The sequence below is a fragment of the Terrapene carolina genome, unplaced genomic scaffold, assembly GCF_002925995.2.
Source record: "Terrapene carolina triunguis isolate 2854851 unplaced genomic scaffold, T_m_triunguis-2.0 Scaffold96, whole genome shotgun sequence".
Taxonomy (NCBI): domain Eukaryota; kingdom Metazoa; phylum Chordata; order Testudines; family Emydidae; genus Terrapene; species Terrapene triunguis.
The window spans coordinates 78495031-78514777 of NW_020664447.1; the positions used below are offsets into that span (position 1 = coordinate 78495031).

The 19747-nt window shown below is 37.5% G+C and overlaps 1 protein-coding gene across 2 annotated transcripts in view; it reads left to right on the forward strand.

The window, feature by feature from the left end:
* Positions 1 to 18046, forward strand: part of EML1 (EMAP like 1) — a 119217-nt gene extending 101171 nt beyond the window's left edge. For both annotated transcript variants that reach the window (XM_026651182.1, XM_026651181.1), the window contains 10 exons: positions 5177 to 5331; positions 6770 to 6895; positions 7201 to 7332; positions 9917 to 9984; positions 11618 to 11706; positions 12197 to 12294; positions 12404 to 12491; positions 12684 to 12779; positions 16023 to 16153; positions 16473 to 18046. In XM_026651182.1, coding sequence (XP_026506967.1) covers positions 5177 to 5331; positions 6770 to 6895; positions 7201 to 7332; positions 9917 to 9984; positions 11618 to 11706; positions 12197 to 12294; positions 12404 to 12491; positions 12684 to 12779; positions 16023 to 16153; positions 16473 to 16598 — 1109 coding nt within the window. In that variant the 3' untranslated portion in view covers positions 16599 to 18046. The remainder of the gene's footprint in view (positions 1 to 5176; positions 5332 to 6769; positions 6896 to 7200; positions 7333 to 9916; positions 9985 to 11617; positions 11707 to 12196; positions 12295 to 12403; positions 12492 to 12683; positions 12780 to 16022; positions 16154 to 16472) is intronic.
* Positions 18047 to 19747: the final 1701 nt, after the last annotated feature.

The window sequence follows — 19747 nt, forward strand, 5'->3', positions numbered from 1 at the left end:
ACTTTCTAACTATAAGGACAGTTAAGCACTGGACCATGCTCCCAAGTGGTCAATACACAAGGACATTCTGTATCAGATTATCCATCAGTGGCATTATCTGGTAATAGACCTCTTTGTGACCAGCCTGAACAAGTGCAGGACATTCTGCTCCAGAGCAGTCACAGTCCAGGTTCTTTGACAGACTCCTTCCTTTTCTATTGGTCAGGTCTTCTAATGTACATATTTCCTCCTGTCTCTGTCACCCTGGGGGTGAACTGGAAGCTAAAAAGAGACAAAGTGACTTTAATCCTTAGAGCTCCAAACTGACCAAGACACTACTGGTACACTGTCCTATATCAAGGACCTTCTGTCTAAGGAATCAAGGCAACTTGCTGCACCTTTAGACTCATTTAGACTCAGACTTTAAGGTCAGAAGGGACCATTATGATCATCTAGTCTGACCTCCTGCACAACGCAGGCCACAGAATCTCACCCACCCACTCCTGTAACAAACCCCTAACCTATGTCTGAGTTATTGAAGTCCTCAAATCGTGGTTTAAAGACCTCAAGGTGCAGAGAATCCTCCAGCAAGTGACCCATGCCCCATGCTGCAGAGGAAGGCGAAAAACCTCCAGGGCCTCTGCCAATCTGCCCTGGAGGAAAATTCCTTCCTGACCCCAAATATGGCGATCAGTTAAACCCTGAGCATGTGGGCAAGACTCACCAGCCAGCACCCAGGAAAGAATTCTCTGTAGTAACTCAGATCCCACCCCATCGGGCCTATTTACCTGCTAATAATCAAAGATCAATTAATTGCCAAAATTAGGCTATCCCAACATACCATCCCCTTCATAAACTTATCAAGCTTAGTCTTGAAGCCAGATAGGTCTTTTGCCCCCTTGGAAGGCTATTCCAGAACTTCACTCCTCTAATGGTTAGAAACCTTCATCTAATTTCAAGTCTAAACTTCCTAATGTCCAGTTTATATCCATTTGTTCTTGTGCCCACATTGGTACTAAGCTTAAATAATTCCTCTCCCTCCCTGGTATTTATCCCTCTGATATATGTATAGAGAGCAATCATATCTCCCCTCAGCCTTCTTTTGGTTAGGCTAAACAAGCCAAGCTCTTTGAGGGTATGTCTACACTACAGGATTAATCCGAATTTAGATAATTCGAATTTGGGAAGCAGGTTGTATAAATTCGATTGTGCGCGGCCACACTAAGCACCTTAATTCGGTTTTTAACCACATTACTTCGGTGGTGTGCGGCCACACTACCCCATTAATTTAAACACAGTAATTCGGTGGTGTGCGGCCACACTAACCCTAATTCGAATTAACAACATCGATTTAGGCTCTACTCCGCTCGTCGAGGTGGAGTACAGAAATCGATTTTAAGTGCCCTTTAATTCGAATTAACTGGCTCTGTAGTGTGGACGGGTGAAGGGTTAATTCGGATTAACGCAGCTAAATCCGAATTAAAGTCGTAGTGTAGACCAGGCCTGAGTCTCCTTTCATAAGACAGGTTTTCCATTCCTTGGATCATCCTAGTAGCCCTTCTCTGTATCTGTTCCAGTTTGAATTCATCCTTCTTAAACATGGGAGACCAGAACTGCGCACAAAATTCTAGATGAGGTGAATGATCTCTGGTTGAGCAAGGAGGACAGAGTTGGCTCCCAAAATGTCCAAGCCATTTTGGTGTGCAGCAGAAAGGACACAACCAGAGCAACAAAATGAAAAAGGTTCTCAGCCTGAGCTGAGTACCACCAATTGTCACCAAGTAGGGTGGAAATTAGACATATTTTAGACTACCTGCTGCAGTTGAAATTGTGTGTTCTCTCCGTCAGCTCTGTAAGGATATATTTAGCCTCCATCTCCACAATACATTCGCCAGTAGAAGGGTTTTCTGTTTTTTTGCATCCCTTGGAGTCTGGATTTTTAAAAGGCCTCATTCATATGTACCCTCCCATTTTGATCCTGTATTCTTTTGGGACCTGAATTTTGATTTGTCCTGTTTAGTGATTTCCCCCTTCAAGCCCTTAGCACCAACTTTGTTATCATTCCTATTAATAAAGACAATGTTTCTAGGAGCAATTAGGTCTGCAAGAAGGGTATTAGAGCTCCGGGCATTATTAGTTTATGCCTAATATAATATCCACATTCCATCTGTCGGACCTTTCATCTTCAAGGATTTTTTCCAAAACTTAGGTCTAGCAAAGCTGAAGAAAGTCTTCATACTTTGGATGTACAGAGGACTCTATCCTTTTATGTGGACTGCACGAAGTCTTTTGGGTTGTCTCCTAGATGCTTTGTAACCTTCACTGAAAGGATTATGGGCATCCAGTTACAGATCAGTGCATATTTCTCTGGATTTCTGACTGTATCAAGCCCTGCTCTAATCTAGCAAAGGTTGCTGTCCTCTGAGAATAACAGCCCATTCCACTAGGCCTCACTTCACTTTGTCAGCCTTTCTGGGTAACATCCTGATAACGGACATCTGCAAGGCAGCAACGTGATTGTCAGTACATACCTTTTCTAGACACTATGCTATCACTCAAGCTTCCTGGAATTATGCCAGTTTTGGCAAGTCAGTGCTGAAGTCTCTTTTCAAACAATCTGAAGTTACACCACCTATAAAGGAACTGCTGGTGAGTCACCTATAGTAGAATGTATATGTACACAATCACTCAAAGGAGAAAAAACAGTTACTTATCTGTTCTTTGAGATGTTTTGTGCACATATGCATTCCACAACCCTCCCATCATCCCTGCTACTTTGGGCATTAGTTAGATGGTAGGTGTGAAGGAATGTAGAGGAAGGCAGCAGCTACACCTCTTTTATGCCTTTGACTTTGAGCATCAGGGGAGCAGGGGCACGTGCACCACCTAGTGTTACTGCTGGCAAAAGTCTCTGACTCGAGTACATTGGGCGCACATACACCCAGGACCGCCGAGAGCGGGTTTGGGCCCCGGTGAAAATTTTTTTCGGGCCCCCCAGCAAGGGCAGACCGGCTAAACAGGGCCGACGAGGGGGGGGAAGCCGGGCCCCGGGCCTCCTTCCGGACCACCGGGCTCCAGTCATTTGTACCGGCTTCCCCCCCCCCCCCCCCCCCCTCGGCCCTGCATACATCTATGGTGCACAAAACATCTCAAAAAACAATAGTTACTGTACAGGTAAGTAACAGTTTTTTAAAGGTGTAGGCAAAAATTACTACATTTTTAACAAGGATAAACTTGACTTCTCTGGGGGCTCTGCCAAAGTCTAATCAAATAGAATTTGATTTTCTGTTCCCAGGTTTTAGCAGCTGTATGTTTGGCAGTCATAGCACCAAACTGAAATGTAATGTGCTCTCTGTATTCAAGTGTTAAATTGCAGAGCCCAAGATGAAAATAAAAACAAACTGCTATGCAGAGTGTTATGGATATTACTGACAAATAGGAGAAGTGGCAGAAAAAGGTTTTATTTAATCAAAATAAATATAAGCTACAGTATGAACATTATAGGTCTAGCTTTCTTATGGTGATCACATGTACTACTGAAGTTATGCCTGTGTATTGATAGGAGAGCAGGTCCCTTAATTAACAAAAAACCCTTGACAGATTATTTGAGGTGTCACAATAACAGTAGGCCTGAAAAGGTTACAGTGCTTTTATTTAGAACAGTTAGAACAACTAAAAATGACAATATACTGCTGCTCTACTTATTAATCTGAATCTACAGTTTTAATGACAGAAACACCACCTCCATCAATTTCATTCTCTAATAAAATGTGAGAGTTAAACGGAGTGGCTCAGATTTTTAAGAAAACAATTGTGGATAGCTTCATGGTCCCTCACTAATTCTCTGTTTGTGATTTCTAGAAAGAAAAGCCTCAGTCTTAGGCTTCAGGCAGCAGCATTTACATGAAGACAAACAGCAACAATACCCTAAGGATATTTACTGTTAGGGGGACAATGGGGTTAGGAGAACTCCACAACAGGGTCTGCCAACAAAGGGAGATGGGATATGGGTCATAGGCACCTCTGTTCCATCTCCCAAGAGACTGAAAATCAACTCTGTAGAGCAGAGGAGGAAGGGTTGGTGAAATCCCCAGGCAAGGCAGTATGAACTGAAACCCCAATGATCTACTCTTGTAGAGCTTTGCCCACCTGAGTGCTGTTGGTCAGCTCATCTCTGCTTCTACTTCTGCTCCTCATGGGCACTTTGTACTGCTGTTGGGGAAGACAGAGGAAATAGTATTTTAGCTCAGCTCCTTTCTCTCTTCTCTTTCCTCAGATCTCCACCAGTCATACCTCAAAGCAAGAGATTTGACACCCATCCACTCCAAGTAGAGTTAGACGGTCTGGGCTAGGAACTACACAGCTGTTTCCTCTCCCTTCCTCCCAGCTATCCTTTTGTGCTGTTGGAAAGGGAGCAGGGGTAAACAGGTGGGCGGGCAGCAGCCAGTGGCTTTGCATGGGGAGCGCAGTGCTCAGGAGGTCAGTTTGAGTTAATGCTAGTTGGCCCACTAGTTTCTCCTATGGCCGGCAGCACTCTTCTTCCCCCCACAGACAATTTTAAATCTTTCTTGGGTGGTGGGAGGAGGTGGTAGTAGCAGAGGGAATACTTGCCCTTGCAAAGACTGCCTCACCTGGCCAATTCTTTTGGGGACAGGCACAGGTGTTTTTTCCTTCCCCATCTCTGTGCTGCAGAGATTCTGATTTTTGCTGCTGTTTGAAGGCAAATATTGCTTCTACCTGCTTGTAATATCCTAAGTGGAAGGCTTTTCCCCTCCAGAAAACAGGAAACAGAAGAATGTTGTGATCCAAACAAATTCAATTTATCTGCAGTTAAAATAAACATGATTAAAAAGCAAACAAACAATATCAGTTTATTAACTTATATTGGCCCCTCACTTTAAGATGTAAGGATTGCTTAAAAAAAAAGTTACCCATGCTTGGTTGGAAAATGCAAGTTTAAATAATGGAATTGTTAATATTTTCTCCTTGTCGTTCACAATCATTGTGATTCTCAATTGCAAGTAAAATCTGTAAGTCAACGTAGTTGGGTATATGCCACTTAAGAGATTTACTCTTTGAGCTATGACACATAACCATAGACTATAACTCCAGGCTTGAGGTTGCTGTGGAAAATAAAGTAAAAATTATCCAATGAAATAAATATTTCAGTAATAACCTCTTTTCTCCATATGTCTAGGTACAAATAGAATAAGCTATGCACTTCAAGGAGCCCATGAGGGTGGCATTTTTGCACTTTGTATGCTGCGAGATGGTACACTGGTATCAGGAGGCGGAAAAGACAGAAAACTAATATCTTGGAATGGGAATTATCAAAAACTTCACAAGACTGAGGTGATATTACTGATCTTTAAATTTTACTTATTACTTTAAGTGGAAAATTAAAACGAACTTTCTTTATGAACTGTGCTCCCTAAATCAGTACTCTTGTTTAGGACTCCTCATTCTGAGGCAGTCCCAGTCAAATCAATAAATAGAAAAATAAAATGATACATTAACTGATTTGTTAAACAGTCTTTTTTAATTTAATACATCCATTAGTTGGTAGGAAAGCGCCTAATTAAATTTTGCTTATATAAATTCTGCCCTTCTTTGTCAAATTATTAATAGTGACAGGCATTTTTAAATTTCAGGTTTACAGTGCTTGGCAATAGTAAATACTAAACTACTTTCACACGTTTTATTTTCCAAAACCATGATGGTGATGATGATGGTTTTTATCACTTTCCATGCTTGGTCTTAGTCCAGCGGTGAATTTTAACATTTTTTTACTAAAATTTCTTGAGCCATTATGTAGGAATTTGCAAATTCAAACTTTATACAGGAATAGTCCCAGTGAGTGCATTTGTTACATCTGAAAAAGCAAACAGAGTTATGTGACCATTTAGACATTGTGTAAAGAGCATGATCAGAGGAAAACTGTATATTCTGGTGGGTGAAGTGTACTAGATGCTCTAGAGGCATTGCACATGCATTGGCAACTTGGGTAGTGTGTCAGTTTTCTAAATCAAGTAAGAACACCTGCTGTTGGGCTTTCCCTGACTTTAACCACTGAAAATGTTCAGACTTCCTGCTCGGTTATTCTCACCCTACCCTCCTACCCCCAATAATTTTTTTTTTTTATATAATGGCTTATTATTAAATCATTTATTCTATTCAGATTTTCCACATTGTTGAGCTCTATGCACCAGATTGCACCAGAGTCTTCTAGGAAGCAGAAAGTTGGGTGCAATTAAAGCAGTGTACACTTGCAGAAGCAATAGATGCTGTACTTATGCAAAACCTGTCAGTACCTCCAAGAGCAGTTTAGTGATTTTTAATTTCTTTAAAAAAAGAAAAGGATTTTGTATACAAAAAGACTTGATCCAATATTAATGTTTCACAGTTTATAAAATGTGGTTGAATTAATTGCTATAGGAAACATAACATTTTCATTTGCTGACTTACTTGGTTTTAGTTGCACAGATTTTATGTCCTATTAGTGTAGATGCCTTTTTGTGTAGTATTATATAAATTATTGTAGCTCTATTGAAGTCAGTGGAGCTATGACAGTTTGCACCAGCTGAGGATCTGCCCATGGTGTCCTCTATTCTTTTATATTAAATTGTATAGCCCTGTATTTGACAAGACTCAGAGCTGTGTGACTGCTTTAAAAAAATCCATTTGTAAGGCCATATATCTTGAAATAAATACTTAAAAAAACAGATTAAACACTTGAGAAACCATTTTGTACCATCTGACTTAGCAGTCCATTTATCTATTATGATCACAGATTCCAGAGCAGTTTGGTCCAATAAGAACAGTAGCAGAAGGGAAAGGTGATGTTGTGTTGATAGGCACTACTAGAAACTTTGTTCTACAAGGCACTCTATCAGGAGACTTTTTTCCAATTACCCAGGTGAGCTGTTTCCTCGCAAACTAATAAAAAGCATTAATGTTTTAAAATATGTAAGCGCAATAATAGAACTTGTCTAATGTTATGAAAATACAGAACTATTTAATTAATTTACTAGCACAGTGACTTCAGCAATAAAGAATCTGATCAAATAAGTACATACCAAAACTCAGCAGAATTTCTGAAGGCTTATTTATACAGTAAGCTAATTCTAATCATGTTAATTGGGAAGAATTAAACTTCATTAAAGGTGTTAACTTGGATGTTACTGTCCATCATCTGAAGAAACTTTGTTTGTATTTGTATAGGGTCACACTGATGAGCTATGGGGACTAGCCATCCATCCCTCTAAACCTCAGTTTTTCACTTGTGGACATGACAAACACATTACTCTCTGGGATGCTACCAGTCATCGTCCTGTCTGGAACAAAATTATAGAGGTATATACTATTAAGCCCACACTCTTCTCTTTCATAGAATAAAGCTTTTCAAATAAGTTAATTTAAAAAAAATGTTTGTTAGATTATAAAAGGAGGGGAAGAATCAGTGAGATAGTATATACTTTAACTTCTTCTTCGAGTGCTTGTTCACGTCCATTCCACATTAGGTGTGCGCGCGCCGCGTGCACGAATCGTCGGAAACTTTTTTCCCTCAGCGGCTCCCGTCGGGCCCGCAGGGTCTCCCTTCCCGCCAGGTCTCTCTGCATATATATTTTTAATGTATGTCAGCATTGTATCAGTAAGCCACTGCATGTATTCAGTTGAATATGTTGATGTGTGCCTCATACCTCACTCTGTTGAGTATAAAAATATACTTTTATTTTATATATATATAGTAGTGAAAGGTTGGAGATTACTGTTACTATATCTGAGCCGCTTGTTCTTGTTCTGAGAAAAAGATCAAATTAGAAAATTAAATAGGTCTAAAGTGGTGAAACAAGACTTAAAATTTTACTTAATATCCTTTTTTTAGGACCCATTTTGAGACGGGGGCATTTAGAAGTCATTGTATTGATGGCAAAGGACAACAGAATATTATAATGTACCACGATATCATCTATTGAGTAGTCTGTTAGCAAGATGAAGTTCTTCCTCAGAGCTCTCTGAAGTGCAGCAAGTTCCACTAGCTAGCAAACCAGGTCCTTAACCTTCTAACCTTGTCCTGAAAAGAGACGAGTAAGGATCAGTCCATGATACAGCTTAGTTTATTTTTTGCTCTCATCTCAAAAGTAGGATTAAGGGTTTGGCTGGTTATGAGTAAATGCTAGAATTAATTTGTCAATAGTCAGACAGGCCTTTGAGGATATAAAACACTAAATAAATGAGTAAATACTAGAATTAATTTTTTAATAGTCAGACAGGCCTTTGAGGATATAAAACACTAAATAAATAAGTATTTTTCTTATTACCGAGGAGATGAAAATCCACGCTAGTCATTTTGATTCTTCAGAGAGAGGTACATTTTAACTATAACAGCAACTTAGTCTATTGAAATCAAGGACTCATAAAAATAAATCCATCTAGCCAGATTTTTATAAAGCTAAGGCAGTCATCCAAATACTCTTTGCTTGATTAAAGCAGGATTTCAACTATCAATCACCTTGACAATAATCTTCTCACATCCACTTTGAAGCATCTTAGAGACCTTATTTCGTAAGTCACTGGCTTCTTACCTGGAGTGGATAAATCTTTCATTTGATACTATAGCCTATTTGTGTTAGAAAGAACTATATAACAATGAATGTCTTAATATTATGGTTCACCAGCAGGTTGTTGTTGAGATTAAAATCTTTATTTAAACTCATGTTTTATGTAAGGGAGAATTTAAAACCACAGAATGTGCTCATTTGTTTGGGTCCTAGGAACCTTGGAAAATTGAGCACACTTGGGCTACTATAATGATTTGACTACATAAATATAGAAACAACAGATATTAGCTACCAATATCCATATGATTTTGTGAGTAAATTGCAAAAACATAGGTCTCTCTCTCTACCTCTTGAAAGTAAGGAGAATCTCCCCTAGAACCAGCAACCACAGGCAAGGCAACTACAAATTGATAAACCTGTTAGCAGGTCTGCCATACTCACTCCAGTATGAGCAATGACTAGAATATAAAAATATGAATAAATTATGTGGGTTTTTTGCAGTACTATTATTTTATCCCATTTAGGTCTTTCATATACATGTTAATTTTGACATGCCATGACAAAAATCTGCCAAAAAATTTAGCCACTTATGCTTGAGTTTTCTTCTCTAATCTACAGAATTCTACAGCTCATTCTTTGTAGGTTGTGACATAAAACTAGTAAGCCACTACTAACTTTTCATATTTTTCAGATGTTATAATGGCAGGTGAAACATTGTGGTTCTCCAGATACATCAGTAACAACATAGTATCAAATATGCTTAAACATTTATGCGAATGAAAATGTTGTAATATCAGACATCAAAGTGAGAGACCCACGTTCATTATTTAACTCAAACTTCCGCTGACTTGTAACTGGCAGGGTATTGCAAAGGTACCTTCTGCGTTGTTAGGGGTAAAGTCAGGCCCTGCCACTACAGCACTCCATGCCATGTGATATATGCAGCAGTAAAATCAACTGCTTGCTCAGCCTTCAGGTAGTAAACAACTACCATCTACTGATTAGACATTTATATAACTAAATTAGAACTGAGTGAATAATTTATTAAGTTAATTTTACCTCTTTCCCCTTTGGGGATTTGTCCAGAAGTAGCTTTTTCTCAATATTTTTTTTTGTTTGAAATTATTTGCCCAATAAATCTTAGGTTAGACTGTGCACAAAGGAAAACAGTGTGGCATTGAATATAGGAAACACTGTGTTAGGTAATTTTTAGTGGATTTCAAAATGTACTTGGTTTTCCCTCAAATATAAAAAGAGGCGTTTACTCTAAAAAAAGAATGAGGAGGCTTAGTTTGTTACTGAGTAAGCAATTTTAATTGTGTTTTTATTATTACTGTCTCTGGGTATAAATGTATACTTCCTTTGAAACGTTATAGGATCCAGCACAGTCTTCTGGTTTTCATCCTTCAGGGTCTGTTGTTGCAATAGGAACACTAACTGGAAGGTAAGAAGAACAAAAGCGCGGGTATCAATCGACAGTGGGTATCTGTCCATCTCACCAAATCAAAGTTGATATTCTTGTTTCTCCAACAAATAGGGCAAAATTCTGCCCTCTGATGCCTATGCTCACCTCTTGTTGACTTCAACAGGAGCTGAAGGTATTGTTGGTGGTGTTTATTATTATTGTATTGCTATAGCACCTAACAACCTTAGTCCAGGACCCCATTGTGTTTGACACTGTACAAATACAGATCAAGAAAGACTATCTCTGCCCCAAAGAGCTTACAATCTAAGTATAAGACATGAGGCATCAGATGGATACTGTCAGAGGATGGAGGAGTACAGGAAACAATGAGGCAGCACTGGTAGGCATGAAAAGCAGTGGTGGCAGTGCATCAGCAGCCTAACCTTTCTCAGGGGTTTGATGTTGTTGTTATTGTTGTAGGCATAACAGCTAATGAGAGTTTTAAGGAGGGTTCTGAAGGATGTATATGGGGAGCTCCTCCTCTCAAGTGTGAGGGACAGCACAGGAGAAGACAAAAGGTGTTTGCTTGAAAATTTAACATGTTGTTTTATTATTTTTACCATAGTAACGTCCAGAGCCCCCAACCAAATTTTGGTCAAGGCCCCATTGTGCTAGGCACTGTACAAGAACATAGATAGTAAAGAGACAGTTTCTGCCAGGAGAGCTTAAAACTTAAATAGATGAGACAGATGAGGGAGAAAAGAAGTACTACCTCCATTGTATATAGAGAACTGTGGCCCAAAATTGCATAGGGAATCAGTGGTGGAGCCTTGCTTTGAACCCAGAACTCTAAGTGCCTGAAGTACAAAACCCTCCTTTCCTTCAAGGTTTACCTGAGGGCAGAATTTTGTTCCTAATATTTAAAGTATTTGCACTTCATTCTAAAATACCTTTTTATTTGATGACGTGGTTTTAGTAAGTATTGAAGCAAAATTTATTTGGTTCTCTGTTTCCCTTAATATCTAAATAAAAGTAAGATGTTTTGGGAGCAGTCTTTATTTTTGATACTTAATAAACTGAAATCAGCATTAAAATGCAGCTTTTCAAAGTGAAATAGTTGTAAGTATTTGTAGAAACATGTCCAGAGAACAATGTATAACAAAGCCCTAATCCACCTCATGGGAGATTTATTATGATCTAATTTTTATTTATCTAATACATAGTGGGCCTGATTCTCAGAAACACTAAGCCACCTTTACACTTCTCTGGCCTTTAAAGTAGATATAAATATAATTAAATTACATTTCATTAAATTAAATGTCCGAACACTGTAAAAGGGCCTTAAAGAATGTGGTCCAATATACACAAGATACACAAAAGTATACATCAATCATACTTGCATATAACCAGTGACTATTTGTAAAATGATAATAAAATCTGAATGTAGACATCTGGCTCAATATTTGATTGATATTCTGTTTATCTACTGTTGAAAATGTTACTTTCAGTTGGCTACAAGTAATGCAGAAAATGTCCCCTTCCTATTCTTTTCCTTTTATTGCAAAACATATGGAAGACTGCTATTTTGACATAACGAACAGTTGATTAAAACTACTGTAGATTTGCATTCTTTACTGAGCAATTTATTGGCCTTTTTCTGTGTTTACAACAGGTGGTTTGTGTTTGACACAGAAACAAAAGATTTGGTCACTGTACACACAGATGGAAATGAACAGCTGTCTGTAATGCGTTATTCGCCAGGTTTGACACACTCTACTTACTGGTTTAAAAAAAGAAGTGATTGTATGCAATATAGGGTTTATTTTTTAAATTCCCCACATATATTTAAATTGGGTATAGATACATGAGTTGAAATCCTGCCTCCATTGAGTCAATGGAGCTAGGATTTTACCCAGAGGCTTTAACTCCAATTTCCTGTTGTTGGCCCCTTCAGATCTTGATGTTTAGCAGAAATCAGCTCTCTCGCTTAGATGTGTATGTAGTACCATGTTCAGGTTGGCTTTTTTCTCAGTTTCCTTATGAGGTTTAACTTCAGTATTTGCTATATAAAGCTGCTGTTTTATTTGCAGTGAAACATATTCCATCAAACAAGGAGAAGAAGAAAATTCTGGGTTTTTTACTTTATTAATAAAAATTTTAAGAACAATGCCCATTGTCCATGACAAACTAGAACTTCATAGATTAGTTTAATTCTTTCTTGCGGGTATAATTATAATTCACTTTTTTATAGATGGAAACTTCTTGGCAATAGGTTCCCATGACAACTGTATCTATATATATGGTGTTAATGAAAATGGGAGAAAATATAGTAGAATTGGCAAATGCTCAGTAAGTGACCTCCTTACTACTTATTTACTAATAACAAATAAGCATGTATACTTTATAGTACATATTATGCTATGTTGGTGGAATTAATACAATACACTTCTCTTCATAGGGTCATTCCAGCTTCATTACTCACTTGGACTGGTCTGTTAATTCACAGTACCTTGTGTCCAATTCAGGGGACTATGAAATCTTATACTGTGAGTAACAAATAGTTTTCTGTGCTTTGTGCAGAGTTGATTCTAGGATATCTAATGAATTTTTAATTAAGATAAGATCATATAATCGCTAGGCTGGAACATATATTTTAATTAGTTGCTACTTTTTAGCTTAAATCAACTCCCGTGCAGCTTAAAAACTGAAAATGTCATCATTTGTTTCTCTTTCTGTAGGGATCCCCTCTGCTTGTAAACAAGTAGTGAGTGTTGAGACTACTAGAGATATAGAATGGGTTACCTACACCTGTACTTTAGGATTCCATGTTTTTGGTAAGTTTTTTTTTCTCCCTCTCACAAATTTATGATTCTTTGCTTTTCCAATTAGCTAACATTCAGACTGTCAGCTTTATTTGAAACATTACTATTCAGATTTCAAAGTGCAAATATAAAACTTCTATTGCACAATTTTTATCACTATCTGTCCTCTTATTTTGATCCAGGAGACCTCTGATTTAATATTCTTGGTAGCTTCTGATACAATTATTAATTTCAACAGAAGTGAAAACCAATCACAAGCTACCTGCTATGAGAAATTACAATTGTTTTTAGAAAGCATGTACTACAATTAGAGAATTTTCATTTATGTATTTGTATTCCTACAGCACCAAAGACCCCATTCAGGATCAAGTTCCATTGAGTTAGGTGCTGTATAAACAGTGTACAATCCAGTCCCATTGTACACGGTTCTGTACAAAAAGTGACAGTCCCTGCCCCCAAAGAGCTGGTAGTGTAAATTGAGATATTCATAAGAAGTGAGTGAAATGAACAAAAAGAAAGAAAAAGGAAAAGGAGGACAAATTCAACAAAAATAAGGTGTTCCAGTTCCAGATGGTTTTGGTTTCTTTCATTGATTTAGGGGTTGTAATTTTTTTTTTACATATAAACAAAATAATCCCCTGTGATCAACCATCACTAGTGGTTGACTGCTTTCTTGTAGGCCTCAAAGCACAGGTTTGTTGTTTTGAGGAGGGATTTGAAGGAGAAGAAGGTACTTGCGTTACAGATTAATTCAGGGAGGGCATTCTGTATATATAAGGGACAGCACGGAAGAAGTCATTGAGACGGTCGTGGGAGAATTCGATAAATGAAGACTGTTATCATTGGAGCTGAGGAAGTGGTAGAATAACACAATAAGAGACAAGTGTGTACAAACAGGAGAGGTAAAGCGGTGAAGGGTCTTAAAAGGTGAGGACAAGATACTGAACTTGGTATGATGAAACAGGAAACTAGTGCAAAGATTCAAAAAAAAAGTGGTGTGGTCAGAGCAATAGGCAAGAAAGATTATCCTAGCAGCCATGTTTGGAATGGAACAGAGAGGGTAACATGTTGGAGAGAGACCCAGAAAGAGGAAAAGATTGCAGCCAAAGGCCTGAACTAGAGTTTTAGAATAGTGACAGAAAGAAAATGTTAAATTTTGGAAACATTATGGAAGAAGTGACTAGGTTTGGATATGGATTTGACATGCAGGTCTAGAGAGAAGACAGAATCAAAGATGACTGGCTGCATATTATGCTGAGATGATAAAATTCTTCTCTCTGCATGGACAGCCTCTACTGGGTTGTTAATATATTTCTACTTCTTAGGGCTAGGGTTTGAGAGTCCCTGACACTTTTAGTGTTTTAAGCCCAGATTTTTAAAGCTATTTAGGTGTTGCTGCACTCAGCAGTGCAACACCGAACTGATTTAGGAGCCTAAATTGCATTTTCAACTCTTGATGAAATGTAGACTAAGTGCCTAAATCCTTTTTGAAAATGAGATTGAAGCTCCTATACCAGTTAGGTGTTGCAATGCTGAGTGCAACAATGGTTAAATAGCTTTAAAAATCTGAGCCTCGGTGCTTAGCTTCAAAGGCTCTGAAATGATGCATATTTTAAAATGAGGATTCTCTAGTGTAAGTAATAGTTTATTTATATCAGATTTGTAAAATGAATCTGCTGCCTTTTTCATGTATCTAAAGAAATGATCACAGTGGTCCTATTCCCGCCCCCCTTAACTTCACTGGTTCCCAGTTCACTTCAGGATTCGATTCAAAACTGCCATCTTTGGTTTTTATACTGTAGTTCCTCCATTACCTCTATCCAGCCTGTCTTACAGACTCTCCTCCCCTCTCAGCTAGTTCTCTACCTTCATATAGTTTTGACTCTGTTGGTGCAAAAGCCTTCTCTCTGTCTGCACTAGCATCTAGAACAGCTTTTCTCTACCTCTTAAACTTAATTTCTTTAACCTCATTCATAATTTTATCCCAGAGGAAAGTGCATTTATCTTTCCTTTGCATATCTCTCTTTATTTATTTTTACATCTTGATCATGCAAAGGGATATTTCTGCACGGAGTCCCATTGAAGTCAGTTGAATTTGGGGGTTCAGTAGTTTCCTTTCTTATTATATTGTTTTCAGTAATCCTTTAAACTGTTTTGGGAGAGTTTGTATAAAAGATGCAATACAGAATAAAATTATACCAGTGATTAAAAACATGAAACCACTTCCTTTCTGTATTTCTGAAGTCATTACAGATTTATAAGTGTGGGGGGAGGGGAGGAATTGCTCTTAACTCAAACACTGAATGTCATAATAATTTAATACTCAACAAAACAAAAAACCGCACCTGACTACAACATTGGACTCTCTCAAATTATTAAACAACCTCTGTGCTGAATGGGGGAGTAGATCAAATCTAAAGGACAAAAAACATTAAAAATCTTAAGCAGCAAATAGCTATACATAATGCTGTATAAAAAGAAAATTTAAGTTTCCATAACCTGTTTTATAATTTTTTTACAGCACACGAAAGCATGCAGGGGCTTTACAGACCAAACACAAAAACCTTGTCCTTCCCCTAAAGAGCTTACAATCTAATTTTAGAGGTGACACAATATGTGAGACCAACAAGCAGTAGGGGACTGGGATGAGGAAGAAGTGTTATCGTAACAAAAGCATGTCATAATTCAGTTATAACAAGTTCATATCTTCTTGATCATTCATTAGTCACTTTATTATTATTTTTAATGGTATAATTCTTGTAAACACCACAAGTGGGGTTTTAGGATAGATTTGAGTGAGGAGAACCTGGTGGTTGTACCTTTTTAATAAGCCTCCTACCTACAAGAAGTCATTCATTATCTGTAAATTATGGAGAAGGGAAGGAGAAAAGCAGTAGTTTAAAATTGTACCTCCAGTTGTTGTCTCTTATGTACACATGTATTATGATATAATACCTGAAGGCTCACAGCTGAGGCCCCAATTCAGCAAAACACTGCTTACATCCCTCTTGTTCAGCAAAGGACGTATGCATGTGCTTCATTCGCATTCAGATTTTGGGTCTTATGCACATTTTTAAAGTTAATTATTTGGTTTTCTGAGTCAGGGCCTGAATCACTAGTAATTTTGAGGGATTTGGAGTTTGGTTGTTTTTAAACAGGTGGCCTCTTCATTAATGTCATAACAAAAAAAATTAGCTAACATTTCTGTTCTGTATGTGTAGCAGAAATATTAAAGTAGTCACTACATGTTTTCAGGGGTATGGCCAGAAGGTTCAGATGGAACAGACATCAATGCTGTCTGTCGATCACATGAGAGAAAACTGCTATCAACAGGGGATGATTTTGGCAAAGTACATCTCTTCTCTTATCCGTGTTCACAATTTAGGGTAAGATATTTACTTTGTTAGAGTACAATCTTGCAAACCTTCACAAACATGGGAAATTTTGTTCCTCTGCTGAGTGTCAAAAAAAACAAAATTAAATCAACAGGACTTCTTATATGCGTAAGTGTGGATTTACATGTGTAAGTGTGGATTGGCACTTTAATATAGAAGTCTGCATTTTAAAATAGTCTGACTTCATTGATAGAAATAAGGTGATAATTTTATTTCATTGTTGTTTGAATGCTATACATAATTAAATATTTGTTATGGTAATGTATATTATTTATCTGCAGTAATAACATCCTGTATTGATATTTTCCAGGCTCCCAGCCATGTGTATGGTGGACATAGTAGTCATGTAACTAATGTAGATTTTCTGTGTGAAGACACCCATCTCATCTCCACAGGTGGAAAAGATACAAGTATTATGCAGTGGCGAGTCATTTAGAGGAAACATCGGTGTGAACACACACAGTCATGAGATGACCATGCACAGAAGTTCTGTACAAACTGTATATTTAAAACTTAAACAGTACATTTGCAGTTTAGCCTGGTCACTGTGATTCTGTTTAAAAATTCTTACAGACCTCAGGAAAATTAAGCCCTGTGCTGATTATCTTACTCAGTTTAGTGATTCATTAAGTATCACTCCTAAAGAATGAGCTATATTTTTTCTTTTGTTGTACAATATATGCAGCAGTACAAGTTTAATATAAAAACATGGCTTGAAAGTTTTCAATACAGTGATATCAGCAGAACTGGTGACTATCGTAACTGTTTTCTACAAACTCTACTAAAATGGTCACAAAAATGCCTTTCAGAAAACTGTATATACATGCTTAATTGTCTCACTGTCTACACTTTGTACTGTATATCTACCTATTTAGAAAAATCTATGGCAGCAACATTGAGGTACTGAATTGTTTCTGGTAGATGGTGATGAATTCACACTAAAAGAATAAACCTAGCTAGAAGACACATAATAATTAACATGTTAGATATGAAAATGTGAATGTTAGAATTCAGTAATTTGCATTTTCTTTGGGAATAACAAATCTTTAAATTCCACCAGTGAGGAACTGTATTCTCTTTCAAATCAGCAGGTTATACTCCAGTTTAACTTGAATATCTCAAAAGGGTTTACAGACGTTTATCTAGTTCAGGTATTCCATATAAGCTTAAATTTAAAAAAACCTTTTTTACTTGTATATGAACAACTTCTTATCAAAAACAAAAAGCAAAACTTGACCACATCCCCACTATTGGTTAATATATTTAACTAATATGTATATTAATCAGCATGATGCTATATTGTACATGTATAAGATTTTAGCAGTTCATTATACATGGTAAGGCAATCTAGGCTTTACTTTTTTATGCTTATGGATATTGTATATTTGTATTTTAAGACCAAGTAGACCAAGTCTAAAGATATCTTTTTAAATGTACCATAAACCTGCAAAGGGAAAAGGAAGTATTCGAAGCCTACATGAAATATTAATGTGTAACTTCTGGCCCCTGTGTTTTGTGCATGGATGGATATTTATAGTATGACATAAGATTGTGTTTTGCAATGAAGTAATAGGGGAGGTGGTATAAAATGGTTAAGAAGGCCTTATCAATTTTGATTGTGAAACAGATTGAAATTTATTGTTTACCTTGAGGAATGTATCTAAAGAATTTAAAAGAGCAGAGTAATAAGCAGACTCTGAAAAGTTAATATTAAAGTTTTGCTTGTAATGGACAGTAAACGTTTTAATTCTCTGAACTCTAAAACACTGGTTGTTTGTTTAGAGTGGTTAAATGAAATGAAATCAATGAATTTTGAAACCTTTTTTATTACATCTCCAGCCTGCTATACTGAAAGTGCAGGACAATAATAAATCATGTATTAAAGTGCTTTGTTTTGATGTATTCTTCCTGTGCAGTTTAACACAAATTCATTTCTACATTAAAGCTTTACTGTGATCTGCTTTCACTTAATGGGATAAATTTTTAAATTCCAAACCACATGTGAAAAGATTGTTGGGGAATGAAATCTGAGTTTTTGTGTATGTAATTATTTGCATACCTATAGAGCAGGGATCAGCAACCTTTGGCACGCAGCCTGCCAGGGTAAGCACCCTGGCGGGCCGGGCCGGTTTGTTTACCTGCTGTGTCCGCAGGTTCAGCGAATTGCGGCTCCCACTGGCCGCAGTTCGCCGTTCCAGGCCAATGGGGGCTGCGGGAAGTGGCACAGGCCGAGGGATGTGCTGGCTGCCACTTCCCGCCGCCCCCATTGGCCTGGGACAGCGAACCGCAGCCACTGGGAGCCGCGATCGGCCGAACCTGCAGACGCGGCAGGTAAACAAACCGGCCTGGCCCGCCAGAGTGCTTACCCAGGCGGACCGTGTGCCAAAGGTTGCCGATCCCTGCTATAGAGGATGCTTTTGAAGATTTGACCAATAGTGTGTTCATATAGGGTGAAATTCAAGAGGACCAGGATTTCAACCTACAAGTTTATTTATTGATTCTAACTCCTTAATACAACAAAACATTTCAAAGTTCTGCTGTTTATTTCTGTACTTTCCTTATATTGTGGAAGAGAGATGTTTTTCATGCAGTAAATATGAATTTAAAGAATTGACCTTAAAGAGAATATTATCCCACAGTGGGGGAGATGGTCTTTATATAAAAACTTTGCAAATGATCCATATACAAGCTTAAGTTCTGTACACTAAGTATTATCACTACTTTCCTCCAAATTGATGAAGTGGTATATTCAGCTTGTTTTCTGGGGCCACAAAATTTCCAAACTGGTTAGTTGCTAGGTTTGGTTAAAACAAACTCCATATGTCTGACACTTGTCAGATGACAACTTATTAAATCTCAAAATCATACCTGTTTTTACAATACTGTACTGTTTTCCAAAAGTCTATGAATAAAGAAATGACAAAGATAAGTTGACAAATATCCACTGCTTTCAGGAATATGTCCTTTTTTCCCTGTTTGTTTCTGATTATAAAAACAAAAGAAAAAATAAGCCAGAACTTTAAAACATAGCCCATTTTTAAATGAATATTTTGCTTGGCTGCATTTTCCCCTCCTGTTCGTTTTTATATATTCTTATTTTTAAAGCTTCTTTTCCCCTTTCCAGCTGGTGCTAGAAAGTATCTGTCATGAATGAGAAACATCTCATCTTGTTTGGAAGACTTGGCTTGTTTATATTGCTGCTAGGAAATGACACGCTGCTGCAATGGGAGAAAAGAACTGACTCAAAAGCATAGTTTCTTTTGAAATGATTGATGGCAAGGAGCATAAGGCATGAAAGATAATTGGACAACAGTTACCTAAATTCTCTGGATGAAATCTTGCTCCATTGAAGATGATGGTAGTTTTTCCTTCGACTTCAATGTGACCAGGTTTTCAGTCCTTAGAAGATATACAGATTTGTATGTTAATGTATTCTATGGCCTGTATTATATAGCAGGTCAGATGAGATGATCACAGTCAGCCCTTCTGGCCGTATCATCCATGAAAAGTACAATACTGTTCAATTTAATAAGCTACTTTTTACTTAAACCATTGCCTCAAATCTATTAAGTATTTGTTTATGGT